This window comes from Lissotriton vulgaris, chromosome 2_1, assembly GCF_964263255.1.
Source record: "Lissotriton vulgaris chromosome 2_1, aLisVul1.2, whole genome shotgun sequence".
Lineage (NCBI taxonomy): Eukaryota > Metazoa > Chordata > Amphibia > Caudata > Salamandridae > Lissotriton > Lissotriton vulgaris.
This window is the reverse complement of record NC_141687.1, coordinates 1,263,283,571-1,263,300,672: the sequence shown is the minus strand read 5'-3', so window position 1 is coordinate 1,263,300,672 and position 17,102 is coordinate 1,263,283,571. Positions and strand designations below refer to the sequence as shown.

Sequence of the window (17,102 nt, the reverse complement as noted above, 5' to 3'; positions counted from 1 at the left end):
CAAACTATTTCTCAAAAATCAAAGTTTATTCGCCAAATAAAAGCCACATCATCCTTTTCAGAGAAGTTTTAAACGTGTTTCAAAAGTGGTTCTCCGATTTTATCTCACCTCCATTACAAGACTCATTGAGCAAGTGAGATAGTTCAGGAAGTTGAGTACCTGGTTGAAACATAAGTTAGTATATTGCAGAAGACCATTTATAATCCTAACAGATCCTGCTGCTGTTTAGGGCAGATTTGAGCTATGCTATCATACACTGGTCATTAAAATCATAAGAGGAACACGTATTATATTCGCTTTTATTTTACAATATCTTTTAGTATTCCTTCCAAATGTAATTCATCTCCGAAGTACATTTGCAATGCAAGAACACCTCTGTAATGCCCCAGGAAGTTCATCAGAAGTAGGTTTGTTGTGGAATATAAGGTGCACACCATTTTTCAATTAACATTTGTATTTAGGAAATACCCAAGCAGGAATGAGACCTGGACTAAGCCTTTGTAGGGAGACTGAGTTGATCTAGTTAAGAGGCCCATTTTCTGCAATCATTTTGGGCTACCACAGCTTCTTAGATTCTCCTCACTGAAATTTAAGGCATGCTCGTAACATATAAGTCGGTTTCTTAACACAATATGCATCAATTCATGTAGCCACAGAATCCTTTTTATTGGCATGAAAGATCTTCTTTTTGTTTAAGTGTTAGACATGGGAGTCTCTGATTGGAGGGGTATGCACCCTTGACCAAGCAGGGACCACCACTCTATTTAGGGTGAGGCGTAGACCGTCCTCATGGGCCCTGTACTCGCCCTCTGGTAACTTGCCGCAGAGCAGAATGGCTTATCCTGAGAGGCAATGTGTAAAGTAGTTGTGTACCACACACCCCCAGCAACACAGTAAAAACACCACAATAAAAAAGGCTCTACACAGGTTTAGAAAAATAAGTCACCTTTATCTAGGGAGAGTATGCTTAAAGCAATACAGATCCAATCCTTGGCTTAAATAATTCTTATAAGCAGTTTTAGCTAAAGTACTATTCAGTTAGAGGAGACAGAGTCTGGCAATGTCTAGAATCTCGGAGGGTCCGCTTTAGGGCCTTTACCGTATTATTGTGTCATTCGGGAAAGGGGCCAACGCCGGCCTGCTCGGGGACAGTTGTAGCCAGAGCGCAGGCCTTTTACCTGCCGGGAGAGTAGTGAATAGCTTCTGGAACCACACGGGGAGGTATCCTCCCTCTATCTAGGAGGACAGCGAAGATACCACCAGCTGTCACACCGGGACTGCAGAGACTCACTTGCGAGTTGGTCCCCTCCATTGAGGGTGTTGTGGTCCCGCCAGGCGATGTCCGATGTTGTGGCACTGATGGAGTATTGCTGCCTGGGGTGAAGCAGGATGATGAATCAACTTGAGCGTGACTTGTGAGGTGCAATCCCCACCTCCTACTGTGAGACACAGCTGCCGGTCCTTTAAAGCATGTAACCACGCACTGAGGCACAGTTCCGCTTACAGTCATGAAGCGCTCTGGTCATAGAACTGGCAGAACACGGGCGGGTGATGACTCCCTGTCACCGCACACTGTTAGGAGGGATCGTGCAGAGGTCTTCTACGATCTAGGACCTCAGGGAAGGGTAGGGCAGGGGGAAAGCCAGCCACCCTGGGTCATTCTGGAGATGTTCTTCAGTTCTCCCTGGCAGGGCAAAGATCAGCAGCCAGTAAGGCAGCTCAGCACGGCAGGGTATCAGTTCCTGGGGACAGTCAAACTCAGAGCAGTGGCAATATTCCTGGCGCAGCAGTATTTACTCATGCAGAGTTTCTTCTTGGTCCAGTAGTATAACAAAGATGTGTGGCCAGGGCACTATTTATATACACTGGTGCCTGGCTACTAGAAAGGGGCAGAAGCTTCTGGAAGGGTTTTTGGGGGATTGGGGTGTTCCTTGTCTCATCTGACCTGGCTCCTGGCTATCTGAAGTGACAAAGCAGGGTTGTTAAGCCTATTGTGTGGCAGCAAGGCCCAGCCTATTAAAATTTAAGTGTGAATCACCACTCCCTCCAGAAAGGACCTCAGTATGCAGATGAAGGCAGCTCTTCCTGTGTTTGGAGGAGTCTGCAAGTGTGAGGCTGCTACCCTGGGCCAGACGTGGATTGGGCAAGCTACAGGTACACAGAGCTAATCGAAGGGCATAGAAATGTTCACTTTCTAAAAGTCACTACAAAAAGGTTGCACGTTTAGCGGCCCCATCTGCTGCACTGCTTTAAAGAGAACATTTTCCAAGTAAACCAAGCCTTCGCTGTAAACAAGTAACCCATGTTAAACCAGTCAACTTGTCATGTTAATTATCATAATCTCTGTATTTTTGTAGAATGAATCTGGAGACAGATAGATAGCACTGAATACTTTATTCATGCATTTTTTAAAACGCTTTCTGTAGCCAATCCAAGCTTTAACATGAGAGTGTGCAGTCAATCATATTTCAGTACAGGACTTTCAATATAACCCAATGCATTTTGAACCTGTCTGGTTCTTCATGAGAGGTTGCTGTAACAGATTTAGAAAGATGCATTTAGACAACCACTCTAAAATGTATCCTGCCCAATACCTAAAGAAACGAAAAAATAATAACCCTTAGTTCAACCACTTTCTAAAAGTGGCATTTCTGAGACAGCAATGTCAAAATTCACCACTAGAGAGGGTTCCTCACTACTATTCCAACCATACTAAACATGATATATCCACTACTTCCCATTCAGGAGTTATCACTTAAAGAGATATAAGGAAATTCCCAATGCTGGCCTTTGGAGGGGTTAGGCCTCACTGCGATGGCAAAGACCTGCGGCAGGTATGCCAATGTCACCATGTTTTTAGGGGTGAGCAGCCGCACCTTAGCACTGACCAGCAGTGATAAAGTGCCTAGAGTCGTAAGTTCAACAAAAATATACAGTTGAAGAGGGAGGCAAAAGGGCAAAAAGGTAGGGGGAGACTGCTCTAACGCTAACAGGTCCAACAGCAAGCAAGTATGAATTTTCTTTTTTTGCCCTCAACAAAATGTCTGCATTTTTTGATCAGTCAAAGCAGCATTACTTGTCAAAGAACAATAATGAAATAGTATATGTTTTGTAACTTGCAGTACTTGGCAGGTGTCTGCCCATTTCTTCTTTATTTGCCACATGGATCTGTATGTATGTTATGTACATATACATGGAATACATTGCAATCGCTTTTTAAGTCGAGTGTAAATGACAGCACAAGCTGGATGGTTGCACAAGACATATTGTGTGTGTACCAAGAACATATAAGGGCTTGAATCCCACCCATCGCGTACCATTGGTTAGTTTTCCTGTCACTCTCATGTGGCTGCTTCTTAACCGATTACTTTTTTGTCAATCTTTAATTTTTCCATGCCAATGCAGCATGGCCTCTTTAAAATCGGTTTGATTGGCTGGCTTGTATGTTTTCTCTGCTCACATTTAGGGAACTACTTGTTCTTTTTGTTTAAGCATTGGATCAGAATGCTTGTGTTTTCCGTGAGAAGTTGGCCTGGTATACGATGTTCACTATTCTAGTGAGCACCTTGCACCAGTCCAAACAAGCCTTATGGTGATGGTTGTAAAGTCAAACTTATAGACCAGCTATCCTAGAGGTAGCATGGACAAAGCAGTCTTAGGCTAAACTCAAGAGGGCATGTGAAGCCAGCTGTTTTACCATATGCAATCCCTTTAATACCCAATGGAAGGACACCACACAGGATATATATTGAAAATATATATGTATTTTATTTCTAAACAAACCGATGAACTCTTTATGAGCACAGAAGCACAAGCACAAAACAAGTTACTTAATAGAATAGACAAAAGTTGCACAAATATGGATAGGCCAGGTGGACCGCTAAACCATATACTAGGAAAGTGGTATAAGTACCACGTCACAAACAATGGTGAGGCCGAGGGCCTTGGGAATCGCTGGGGCTACACTGGACTAACAACAGTTAGGGAGCTGGAGGCCCATGGGATGCGTGTGCAGAGTCTAAAGTCACACGTGTGCATACATTGAAGTCAATGGGTGCGTAAAAGTTTCAAAGTTAAAGGTTTAGGAGTCTTCCGACTGGACTAGAACTTAACCACTGGAAACTAGGACACTAGGGGTGTAAACCTCTACAGGAGCACCATAGTACTCGCGTTACCTAACCCACAGGAAGCGGGTGGATAGGTCAATCAATCAATCAGTCACGGAATCTGTAAAGCGCGCCACTCACCCGTAGGGTCTCAAGGTTCTGGGGGGGGGGGCCGGGGGGGACCCCTACTGCTCGAAGAGCCAGGTCTTGAGCTGTTTCCTGAAGGAGAGATGGTTCTGAGTCAGTCGTAGGTGGGTGGGGAGGGAGTTCCATGTCTTGGCCCCTATGTAGGAGAAGGATCTGCCTCCAGCGGTAGTCTTGCGGATGTGTGGGACGGCGGCGAGGGCGAGGCTTGCGGAGCGGAGCTGGTGGGTGGGCATATAGAATGTGAGGCGGTTGTTGAGGTATGTGGGTCCCATGTCGTGGAGAGCCTTGTGTGCGTGGGTGAGGAGTCTTAACGTTATCCTCTTGCTGATGGGGAGCCAGTGCAGGTCTCTCAGCTGGGGGAGATGTGGCTGAAGCTGGGGGGGTCTAGGATAAGTCGTGCTGAGGCGTTCTATATGCGCTGGAGGTTTTTTTGTAGTTTGGCAGTGGTGCCAGCGTAGAGGGTGTTTCCGTAGTCCAGTCGGCTGGTGACCAGGGCCTGGGTGACTGTCTTCCTGGTGTCAATGGGGATCCAACGGAAGATCTTGCAGAGTGCCGGGTTTCGTCGTAGAGATCTATGGAGCCTTGGAGTGAAGATGCTGCAGGTGGCCAGAAGAGAAGAGTCCGGCTGGATCCAAGGGTGGATCGAAGATGTAGAAGACCTGAAAGCAGAGGGGACAGAGTCTGGGTCACTAGCCAGTGACCAGGATGGAACCAGGATGGAAACAGGCGATGTCGGGATGCGATCAGGTGCTGATGGGAAGCTTGTCTCTTCAGCCACGTAGACCTGGAGTCATCGACGATGACCAGGAGTCAGGCACGGACTGTCCCACAAAGGCTCTCGCTGTTGGCGGTGTCGGCTTCAAGATTGAAGGCAACAAGCCTTGGCAAGGGCAACCCACGTAGGATACGATGTCGGCTTCTTACTCAGACCAGCAAGGTCTGAGGGGCTGCTTCTTTTGAGGGAAGCAAGGGCCAGTCTGGAGCAACCAGACCAGTGGTGGAGATTCAAAGATTCCTCGCCAAGATGGCCACTAGCCAACGGGCAAGTGACCGGGAAGGCGCGTCGAGCAGGAAAATGCAAAAGGGCCCCACGCAGAACTCGTGGAGTGTGTAGGGCTGATCTTTGGTGCAGATGCTGCTCTCAGCTGGGGCTGCTCAATCCACAATGCACAGCTTCAAGGGGACCTCGAGGGCTGCACAGTTAGCAGGTCACAGACTTTTCAAGATAGCCGGTCCCGCATCTCACGTCGCCTCCACGGGTCTCAGCTTTGTAGGACTGTGGATCGGGCTGTTGGATGTCTGGGAATCTAGTTCTCGTCAGGCTTTGGGCTCGGGCTCCAGCGAGAGGCTGCAGCAAAGCAAGTCGTCGATCTCTGGATGGTGCCTACTTGTGCAGGGTGGTCACTCCTTAACCACAAGGGAGATTCTTCAGTCGTCTTCTTCCAAAGTAGAGTGATGAAGGTCCAGAGTTTCATTTCAGAGTTTCAGTCAGGATAATCTAAAGTCCTATTGACTTAGCTCCTACCTATATACTAATCTTAGGGGCTGGATTACCTGCTAGGTCCTTCCTATGGGTGGGACAAGGGAATGGGGTGGTTACACCCCTTTCCCTTTCCCTTTGTCCAGTTTTGTGCCAGAGCTGGGGCAGGGAAGCCCCAGCACCGTTTTGAACTGGCCTATGCATGGGACACCTTGTGTGCCCCAGGGAGTGTCTCAATCCTTTCAGCCCTCCCTGTCCCCATACACAAAATCCTGTCTGGGGTGGTGCTAGCACCTCCCAAGGTAGGAAACCTATTGTCCAAGCCTCCTTCGCTGGAAGAACTCCCCGCAGCAGGAGGTCAGACTTGTGTCTGTGGCAGCAGCATCCATTTTGTGATGCTGAGGCACTGGTTAACTTTAACCGGGAATAGTAAGAACAACATGTCTTCTCCCTCCACAAGGGTGGAATGCTACCCCCGTCACCAGGACTAGCGAGGGGGTAGTATTCCAAATCGTATGGCACCTTACTCGACATGTTTTGATAAAGCCAAACCATAGTTAGCATGTAACCGCAAGGATTATAATGCACTTCAGAGTATATCGTATGGCAATATCCCAGAACAGCTAAAGGACATGGTTCCGAAAGCTGCAGACAGGCTCAGCTCATGCTAGAGCACCATCTTACATAAAACCAAGCACTTTGCCTCCAGGATTGTTAAGGCCTGCAATAGGACTGACTTATAGGCGTATATGTGTCTAGATATAAGTTTAGATATAGGTATACTATATCTAAGCAAGGGGTGATTATACCACCTTGCCCCAGCTGAGTGATCAGCCAGTTGTGTCAATTTGAATGGCCACCCAGGGGTGGCAAAAGATATGCTGCAGCCCCTGGAAGGCCTTGGATGCACCTGTGTCGAGGGTACCTATGTGTATTGGGGTTGACAGTCCAGTAGTTGGGGTGGGCGGAGCTAGGTGGGCAGAGGGGAAGAGGTGGGGACAGGACAGGAAGGGACCAGTTAGAGTAGGGACGGGGACCTGTGCAGATGTAAGAATAAAGAGCTTAGAGATATACCCGTCGTGTCCGTGTGTCATTATTGTAGGACACGACAGCTGGCGACGAGGGTGGGATAGGAAGCAGAAACCCACCCGAGAGTGCCCCGTCCCGCAGCGTGGAGCGTCCAGTGCTCCGCTGCAACCGAGACCCTGCTGCGCTGATAGCGAGCCCCCCCAGGAGTGGCCTGATCTCCCCTCGACAGCGGAAGAGGGTCGAGAAAAGAAGGCAGCGAAGTGTGCAAGCGCCGAAGCGCCACATGAAGGAGCGCTGAGTGAGAGCGCTGGAGAGCCACAGGAAAAGGCGCCAAGTGAAAGCGCCGGTCGCGCTGGACGCGCGAGAACCAGGAGTGCATCGGGCCCGAGTGAGGGTCGGAAGCTCACTCCGACACTGCCCCAGCACGCCTGCAGTGCCACGAGGGCGGGAGAAGTGCCCCAAGTGCGCGTGGCAGAGTGTCCGGAGCCAGCGCTGCAACTGCCGGCCGAAGTGAAGCCCAACTGCCTGATACGCGGCGCGCGAGGCCAGCAAGCCACACATAGCGGACTAAACTCACCCAAACCCCGCCGGAAGAGTGGAGACCCGCCACGGCACAACTGTGAGTCCAGCAGCACTGAGTGTGTGTATGCCTGGGGATAGAGCAAACCTCGTGTGCTGTGGAGGGGGCGGCCATCTTAAGGTCAGGCAGCCCGAAAGACAAGTCCTATCTGATTGAAAGGCGGCCATCTTTGGGTCAGGCGAAAACCCAAAACAAGCACTGGAAACACAAAAAACTGATGTACTGTGACCTGATAACCAAGCAAACCTTGTCAAGTGAGCGCTAGCAACAGGAAACAAACAAGCATTGGTGGCTGCAGTGAACAGCGGTAGAAGTAAACGTCAGTAACGACGGCCAGAGTCAAGCGCAAGCCCTGAAGGCCCACCGCCAAGATGTCCAACCCTCCCGCGCAAAACGCACAAAACCCTCCCGCGCAAAAGGAAGTCAAAGGAGGCACACACCTGCGAGCGCCGGAACCCTTAACGATCACAACAGGAAGTAGCATGGGCCTAAAATGGCAAGAATGGCTAGAGGACTTTGAGGACTATATTGAAGGATCCAGAATCGAGACAGACAAAGACAAGATAATAACCCTTCGCAATCTAGGAGGGCGTGAGATCAGCAAGATAGTGCGAGAAATCCCAACTGATGACGGCGACACCTATGCCAAAGTGAGAGAAGTATTGAACAACCGTTTCTTGCACAAAAGAAATGTTGATTACGAGCGACACAAGTTCCACCAACAGCGCCAGGACAAAGATGAGCCACTAACCTCCTTTATACATCGACTGCGACGTCAGTCCCAATACTGTGACTTTACAAATTTCTCACCGGATGCAGCCATCAAGTCCCAAATAATCTCTGGGTGTCACTCGGAGTCGCTGAGACGACGACTGTTGAGGAAACTGCAAGAGCTCGCGGAAATTGAAGAGAATTCCCGGCTGTATGACCAGGCCGAAGAAAATGCGGCGGACATCGAGGTCAAGCCCAGCACTAGCCGCGAACATGCCAACCATGTCTCTGACCGACGACATGGAAGACAGGAATATAGAGGCAACCCGCGTGACAGGTCACGCAGATCCAGATTCTCACCCAGACGTCGACCGGACCACAGACCAAAGGATTCGGAGAGGAGAGATCGACGGCCTGAACGCACGAGGCGGTGCTTCAGATGCGGGTACGACTACCCTCACATTGACTCTTGCCCTGCTATGGGCCAACGCTGCCGAAAATGTGGACGATCCAATGATTTTGAGGCTATGTGCAGTGATTACTACAGAGAGAAACGCGGCAGCAATGACCGGCGTGTCAGCCAACAGAGATCCTCGAGACCTGAAACCAAACGGCACCATGTCAGAGCCGTTCAGGATGAACCTGCTCGGTCCCCTGCGTCTTCTCACTCCAGTCACGAATCTAGACGCTCCAAATGGGATCGTCGCTCTCCCTCAAGAGACTCCAGATCTTCATCATCCAGGCGATCTTCCTACACTACGGAATACATCAATATCGCTGACAACGATCAGCTCAAACGCTACCCACGGCTCGATATCATGGTGGGTAACCATGCAGCAAAATTCGTAATGGACAGTGGCGCATCACTCAACTACATCTCCGTTGCCGAACACGATCGAATGGTTCCCAAGCCTCACTTGCGCTTTGCACCCGTCCGGGTGTATACCTGGATGTCAAGAAAACCACTCCCGTGCCTGGGCAAGTTCGACACCACCCTCACGCATGGCGGCATCACTGTCCCTGCAGTCATCCATGTCATCAAAGGGCCTGATGCTGACTGCCTACTGAGCCTCCCCACTGCTGAACGCCTGCGCCTGGTGCATATCCTATTCAACGTGAATGACAGTTCCAACTATGCCTTGAAATTTCCATCACTGTTCCAGGGCCTGGGCAAACTGAAAGGCCGGCAAGTGCATCTGCACATCAATGAACGAGTCAAGCCGGTTGCTCAACATCCGCGACGAGTGCCTTTTCATCTGCAATCCGCTGTGGCCCAAGAACTGCAGGACCTCTTGGACGCTGACATCATCGAACGCACCGAAGGGCCCACTCCCTGGGTGTCCCCGGTGGTTATTGTCCCCAAAAAAGGGACTCCCGACAAGGTCCGTCTCTGTATGGACATGCGCCTGCCGAACACGGCTATCGAAAGGGAGAGACACCCCGGTCCACACCTGAGCAACATGATTACGGCACTCAATGGAGCTACGGTATTTTCCAAACTGGACCTCAACAAGGGCTACCATCAGCTCGAACTGGCTGACAGCTCTCGTTCCATCACCACCTTTGCCACGCACCTTAGTCTCTTCCGCTACAAACGGCTCAGTTTTGGCGTCTCCTCAGCCGCCGAAATCTTCCAAGAGGCGATACGTTTGATCATCCACCACATACCGAATTCCCTTAACTACAGTGATGACATCCTGGTATATGGTACGGACCTCCGGGAGCACGACATCGCCCTTGACCGTGTTTGCCATGCTCTAATGGACGCAAACTTAACTCTCAACAAAAACAAATGCGAATTTCATCAGTCATCACTGAAATTCTTCGGTCACATCTTCTCATCGAGTGGCATGAAACCAGACCCCGACAAGGTAGCTGTGCTTAACAACACTAAGAGCCCGGCCGACGTGAACGATCTGCGCTCCTTTCTCGGAATGGCGAGTTATTGCGCTCGTTACATTTGTGACTATGCCACGATAAGCCACCCACTGAGACTCCTCACGAAGACTAGCCAGCCTTTCGACTGGACCCCGGAATGCGAGCGCGCCTTCAGAGAGATCAAGCATGCTGTGGAATCGTCTGATTGCCTTTCGTACTTCAATCCCAGGAGAAAAACTGAGATCACTGTAGACGCCAGCCCAGTGGGTTTGGGGGCAATCCTGGCTCAGTATGACGATGACTCGGAACAACGGAGAATCATCGCCTACGCCAGTCGAAGCCTCACTGATCCAGAAAGGAAGTATTCCCAGCCCGAGAAAGAGAGCCTGGCCGTCGTGTGGGCGTGCGAGCACTTCCACATCTTCATCTATGGGAAACACTTCACACTCATAACTGACCACCAAGCGCTCGTCACGATCTATGGCAATCCGAAGTGCAAGATGCCCCCCAGGATCGAGCGGTGGGGCCTCCGTCTGAAGGAGTACACGTTTACCATTGTCCACCAACCGGGGAAGGGGGAGAACCCAGCTGATTACATGTCCCGCCACCCCCGGGATTCCGCAGAGACAACACCTTCCATTGCGGAGGAATACATTCATTTCGTGACCAGTCACGCTCGCCCACCAGCCATACCCATGCACACCATCAGGGAAGCAACCAACCAAGACACCACTCTACAGATTGTACTGAAGCGCATACAATCCAACAGGTGGAGATATCACCCACAAGACGAAGAAGAGAATCCTGACACCAAGAAAGAACTCCAGGCCTTCCGACACGTCTCTGACGAACTCTCAATAACTGAAGACGGCCTCCTTCTAAGAGATCACAGAATAGTCATCCCAGCCACCCTGAGACAAGGAGTAGTCGACCTAGCGCATGAGGGTCATCGAGGGGTCGTGTCCACTAAGAGAGCACTGAGAGAGCGTGTTTGGTTTCCAGCTCTAGACCAGATGGTCGAGGACACTTTGAAAGACTGTCACCCCTGTCAACTGACCAGCCACAACAATCCGCCTGCACCACTACAGATGACCCCATTACCCGACGGGGTGTGGCAAGAAGTTGCAATGGACTTTTATGGGCCCCTACAATCAGGGAAATACATAGTTGTCATCATGGATGAGTACTCCCGGTTCCCGGTAGCCCAGTTTATCTCTTCCACTAGTGCCACCTGCACCCTCAAGGTACTTAAAGAAGTCTTCGCAACCTGGGGTGTCCCCAAAATCATCAAAACGGACAATGGGCCCCCATTCAACGGGCACGAATTCAGCGACTTCGCGAAACAAATGGATTTCCAGCACCGCAAAGTCACCCCACTTTGGCCGCAAGCCAACGGCACCGTTGAAAGGTTCATGTCGACCATCAAGAGAACTTTCCAACAGGCCACGGCCGAGAAGAAGGATCTACAGTCGGCACTGAACGAAGTCCTCTGTGCCTACAGGACCACTCCTCACTCCACGATGGGACTATGCCCTGCCACTCTCATGCTTGGGAGGACAATGAGAAACCGGATCCCAACATGGGAAGGAGCACTGAAGAAACCCCTCTCAGATCAGCAGCTCAAAGACATGGCTGCAACGGATCAGTATCGCAAAGAGAAGATGAAGGGACATGCTGACCACAAACGGAGGGCGAGGTCACCCTCCCTCAAGGAAGGCGACAAGGTCTTCGTCAAGCAAGAACAGCGCCAGAAGACCGACTGTCGTTTCAAGGACGAGCCTCTCACAATTGTGCAACAAAAGGGCACCATGGTGACGGCAGAATCAGAAAATCGGCGAGTCACCCGCAATGCATCCCACTTTAAGAAATGCCCTCCTGGAAAACATGACCGCATACCAGCAGCTTCCACACTTGAGGATCACGATGACCCGGAGGCTGGCGCACCCGACTCTGCACCCTCCATGGTGCGGGAACCAGTAGTGGAGAACATTGTGTCTACACCTGCTCGACCCAGACGTCAAGTGCAGCCTCCAAAGAGACTAATTGAAGAAATGGATTAATGTCCACTTTCACTGCTATTTTGTTAAGAAAGGGGGAGATGTAATGGGGTTGACAGTCCAGTAGTTGGGGTGGGCGGAGCTAGGTGGGCAGAGGGGAAGAGGTGGGGACAGTACAGGAAGGGACCAGTTAGAGTAGGGACGGGGACCTGTGCAGATGTAAGAATAAAGAACTTAGAGATATACCCGTCGTGTCCGTGTGTCATTATTGTAGGACACGACACTATGGTACACTGTACAGGGCCTCACAGGGTGATCCAGTATCCAATTGGTAATGTACCTAGGGTTCATGGAGTCCATTTTAAAGAGAGAGCAGATAGCCTGGGGCCCTGATTAGCAGGATCCCCGGTCAACTAAGTCGAAAACCAGCTAAACACTAGGCAAAAAATCTGGGGTAACCACAGTCAGGTATCCACCTTCCTACAGCTGTTTATTGGTCAATAGGCTTAGTAGTCCCTCCTTAGTATCGCCTTTTCTCATTTTGTAACCTCTCGTGTGGACAACCCCAGTTACCTGTGTTGTTACTCGGTAGGCTTTAATTACAGACTCAGAGTGCAATTTCATCAAATAGCTTTGTTCTCCCTGCTGTTGCAGGCAAGGCACGCTCTCTCCTAATGCTTTAAAAAAACATTATAGCACAGGCCAATGAGAACACATTTGCAATGCAATAGGTCTCGCATTATCTAGACTTTAAGCTATTGGCATTGTAAATGACAATGCTTTTATTTATCTGTTTTAAAAACAACACATAAATAAAAGGTATTGGCCTTTACAGGCCAGTAGCTCAAACTCTTGTACATGCGAGATCTATTTTATTGCAAATGGTTATTTATTAGAAGTGCACTAAGATGTGGGAGTAAAAAAGGGCGAGCCCTTGTTTTGATTTGATTCCACAGTTTACAGAATTTGTGGCTTAGTTTAAAATAGTATTTCTTCTCTTAAGGTTATTAACAAAGATGGTCTGCGTGCACCAACACTTTGTGCCCTTTCTTAGTCCGAAGACCACTCTGGCTCACTCCTATACATATGTGTCTGAACTCTTAAAGTTCCATATGAGTATCCCTGTGAGCACCCACACCGTTCTTTAGTAATGTTCAATAATGATTTGTTGGCTGGTCCTTATGGCTTAAAAGTACTTCCACAGCCTTGCAATATCATAGCTAAAGCAGTATTGTTTTACAAATGAGTCTTTGGGTCTCTGCTTGTGTCTCTGAACTGCGACGCCTACCACTCAGTACTGATAGTAAAATTACAAGCCCTTCAGTATTATTGTCACAAACCTCATAGAGCGCATTTCCTGCCTTCACTTTGTCTACAAATGTCAACCACTTTGATACAAATAACATGTTTATTAACCGTCATCTAAGTAAAGAAAATAAGATTCAGATGTTCGGAACTTTTTTTATCTCTCCCGTACACAGAAGATGTAAAACCATACTTGATCAACAGTGCAAATGCTTCTTACCCTGAATCCCGATATACCTCCGACTACTTCATAAGTAAGTTCGAGTCATTACTGGTTTAACCTTCTGCTGTTCATTTATTTTATTGGTATTCTTTACTGTGTCTTCCCAGCCTCCTTATGTTCTCGTTTTCCATCTATAAACCGTGTCCATTTGTGTGTTATCCCATCCATGCATTCCCTTTATCTGTCACATCTAAACTATACCTATAGCCATTCAGCCATCAGTTTCGAACATCCCTCAATTCTGTTTATTCTTGTATCTGTCTTCCACCCCATACATCTCTCCATCACTTCATCATCTTTCCTACTGTATAGAAATCTACTTCATCCCACGTTCTTTTAATGTCAAACGTGCACCAATTCGCTCAACATCAAAATCGTGCTCCATACATTCATCCTGGTTTTATCCATTTATGCATCCATTGCTATTTCCAATATCCATCTGTCCATCCACAAACAATATTCTAAATACATAATTGATCCTTCCATCTGGAATCATTCTATCCTTACATGTAGGCACACATTCACACACCGTTCAAAGAGGACATTAGCTCTCAAACGTCCTCGGATCTGTCTATCCATCATCACCATCTTGCATGGATCACACCTGTGTTCAAATCAGATTGTGACACTAATCTTGTAAAACTGCCTAACTGTATCCAAAACCTTCATGTCTGTAGGTTATGGCATCGAGCATGCACAGTGTGTACCCCCTTCTGAGTTCTCGGAGCCGAGCTTCATCACGGAGTCCTATCAGACTCTCCACCCAATCAGCTCGGAAGAACTCCTCACCCTGAAGTATGAGACCGATTACCCTTCTGTTCTCCAGCGCGACCCTCTGCAGACAGACTCTCTCCAGACTAACTACTTTACAATCAAGCAAGAAGTGGTGTCACAGGACAGCATGTGTGTAGGGCGTATCAGCAGAGGTTTGTCAAGTTTTATATCTAACTAGTAGAACCAGTTTTCAATGTTTCTTTGTATTTGGGGATATGCAGCGCTTAATTTGTGAAGCAAATATGTGCAGGGGCCCCACGTTTTTAGGAGCCGACCACCAATACCAAGGTTGCCTCTTCTTGATTCCACCCCAGGCCACTTTCTTCCACCACTCAAAACCTCCTGTCCATTTATCTCTCCCTCGAAAGTTCTTTTTCTACCCTTCCTCCTTTGTTACTGTTTTCCTATCTTTCTCGATTTCCGCATTTTTCTCTCTCGCTCTATTTCAAAGTCCTATCAAGAAAATTAAGTTGTGGGTCCCAAAAATGAGGGGGGGTGTCCACCAACCTCCAATCAGCATGGGAGTATTCAGAAAAGTGAAACAGGTAGGATAGGGGCTGCAACCAAAATAAGACGAAGAGATACAATGTGGATTCCTAATGTTAATGTCAAAGAGAGACAAAATAAACAGCCACTTTACGCGTCTAAATCCCAAGTCCTTACGCAACTATTTAAATTTCGCAGTAGAGAATATTAACCAGCTTTTTCTTTTCTAGAATATCAATCAAACAGAGGGGACAATAAATGGAAAAGGCAACAAATCAGTTTATGCTTATAAAAACACTCAACAATGCAAGCTGTTCCCCTGCCTGCCCAATCGAGCACCATTATCTTTACATATGGAGGTAATTGGGTGATGTAAGCAAGCTGTGCTCCAATCAGATACTTACAAACATTCTCTCATGCAGCTAAAAAGACTGAACAGTGCCCAATTGTCTCTTCCACACCACCAAATATACCTGAGGAACACAATGTCGCACTTTCATTGGGCATTAAACTAGTTTCTATAAATGGAATCAAGGGCCCCATGCAGACACCTCCTTTTTGGGCAGGGGTGCAATTAGGCCCAAAGTGGGGGGGTCGGTTAAGGCTTACAGGTCAACCAATGGTGGCCAGGCTGACATTTTAAACAATAGGTCGGAGCGATCCTTAGAAAATATACAAGAAAACAGTGATACATTTAGCATTTTAAGAATATAGGTCAAGGGGGGTACTAGAGGGCGCGCAAACAGAATGGCCGCCTTACGGTGAGGCTCTTGTACCCTGGAGCAATTATCCTGCCATAATCCTTGCTAATTGGAGGGCTATCGGACCCAAACGCTATTCTTTGTGTAGCTTATGTGACCCCTCAGACTCGGTCCGACTTTGGTAAGGCTGCAACACTCGGTGCCCGAGTGAGAGACTGAGATAGATTTCCCCGAGGCTGGCATCGGAGCTGCAGAGGTGAGGGAGTGCGGCCGCTGATGCTGGGATAGCCCGGGGAACACCACGAGGCGGTAGGCCCAAGCTGCCGGCCTAAGCCACCGATGCTGGGAAGCCCGACCCTGCGGACCTGAGGAGATCGCCGCATCCCCCCCCCTCGGCCGCAATACACAGTACTAAGAACCCCTGCTGTGTGCAGACAGCTAAAGACCGGGGTTGCCACTACTATCGCTGTGCCAGCAGCTGCGGAGGCCCGAGAAAGGTTGGCGGGAGACCCGCAGCGCGCCAGAGGAACGGTGGGCGCCATTGCATAACCAGCGTTTATCGAGCACTGCGCTGCGGGTGTCCAGGCATAGCGGTCTGCGATGCAACAGAATAGAGCAGGTGGCGAGGACGGGCCTGCATAAATACCGTGAGGCACTGGAGGAGGTAATACATCCTTTCTGTGGCCCCACGCAGCGAAGTCGGGAATAGCGGCATCTGCTACCTGGCAGCGGAGGCACTAATCTGCGGCATCCCATGCACTAGAAGGACACTTGCGCCGGTTTGCACTATCACCTGAGGTGCATTGCGGACTCATCCGAATGGAACGTGTGATTTATTGTGTTCCCTGCTAAGCGCGTTACATCGTGCTGCATGGTGAGGCGAATGAAATAAAGCCACGGCTTGCTGTCCCAGAGGGCGAGGCGTGGCAGACTATCCAAGAGCGCAGTGCTCCATGTTCTTGAAATTGTGCTGCAGGACGACAATACGGTGTATGCAGACGCTGGATGCCGCTGCGCAAAGTGGCATAGCTGCTTTATTGAGTACTGCGCAATGAGAGTGGGACACAATCGACTTGAGCGAAGATTTAAGTCTGACCTGTGCACTAGACTACTTTTCCTGGAGATCTTGCCTGAGGCTAGGAGAAAGTGGGCATTGCAGCACTATCGGTTGACTGCGGAGAGACGAGTCTGCACCACAGGCCTTGGCTACACTGCACGACATCAGTGGTGTGAGAGGTGCGCAGTAATTCAGAGGGTAGTGCAGCACTAGCTGTAAAGAGACATAATGGTGAGACAAGATAGTCGTCAACCAAAACTCAACTTTGATACTGCCAAGAAAGGGCCAAAGACATCTGTGGTGGGACCAAACATGAGTGGAGCAAGCACAGCGAGTAGTTATTCCCCCACTGCAGGATCATACATACAACAAATTTTACAGGAGATGCGTCAGGGGTTTGCCACGGTGGTGGACAAAGTTGACAGGATGGATGCCCTGGTACACAAGGTGGACCAACACGAGGAGCGGATAAAGGCAACCAAACAACGCATATCAGACAATGATGATGCTACTGCCTCCCACACGACCCAGCTTGCCCGGATGGACAACCTGCTGCGGGTCATAGCGGCGAAGAATGAGGATTTGGAGGCCCACAGCAGACGTAATAACATTTGTGTCACGGGAATTT

The 17,102-nt window shown here is 49.2% G+C and overlaps 1 protein-coding gene across 1 annotated transcript in view; it reads left to right on the top strand.

Annotated features, from left to right (window-relative positions):
• The window catches only part of ETS1 (ETS proto-oncogene 1, transcription factor), an 811,579-nt gene that overhangs the window by 518,749 nt on the left and 275,728 nt on the right, over positions 1 to 17,102 (top strand). Inside the window, exons 4-5 of the mRNA XM_086956985.1 lie at positions 13,410 to 13,487; positions 14,134 to 14,382. Coding sequence (XP_086813111.1) covers positions 13,410 to 13,487; positions 14,134 to 14,382 — 327 coding nt within the window. The remainder of the gene's footprint in view (positions 1 to 13,409; positions 13,488 to 14,133; positions 14,383 to 17,102) is intronic.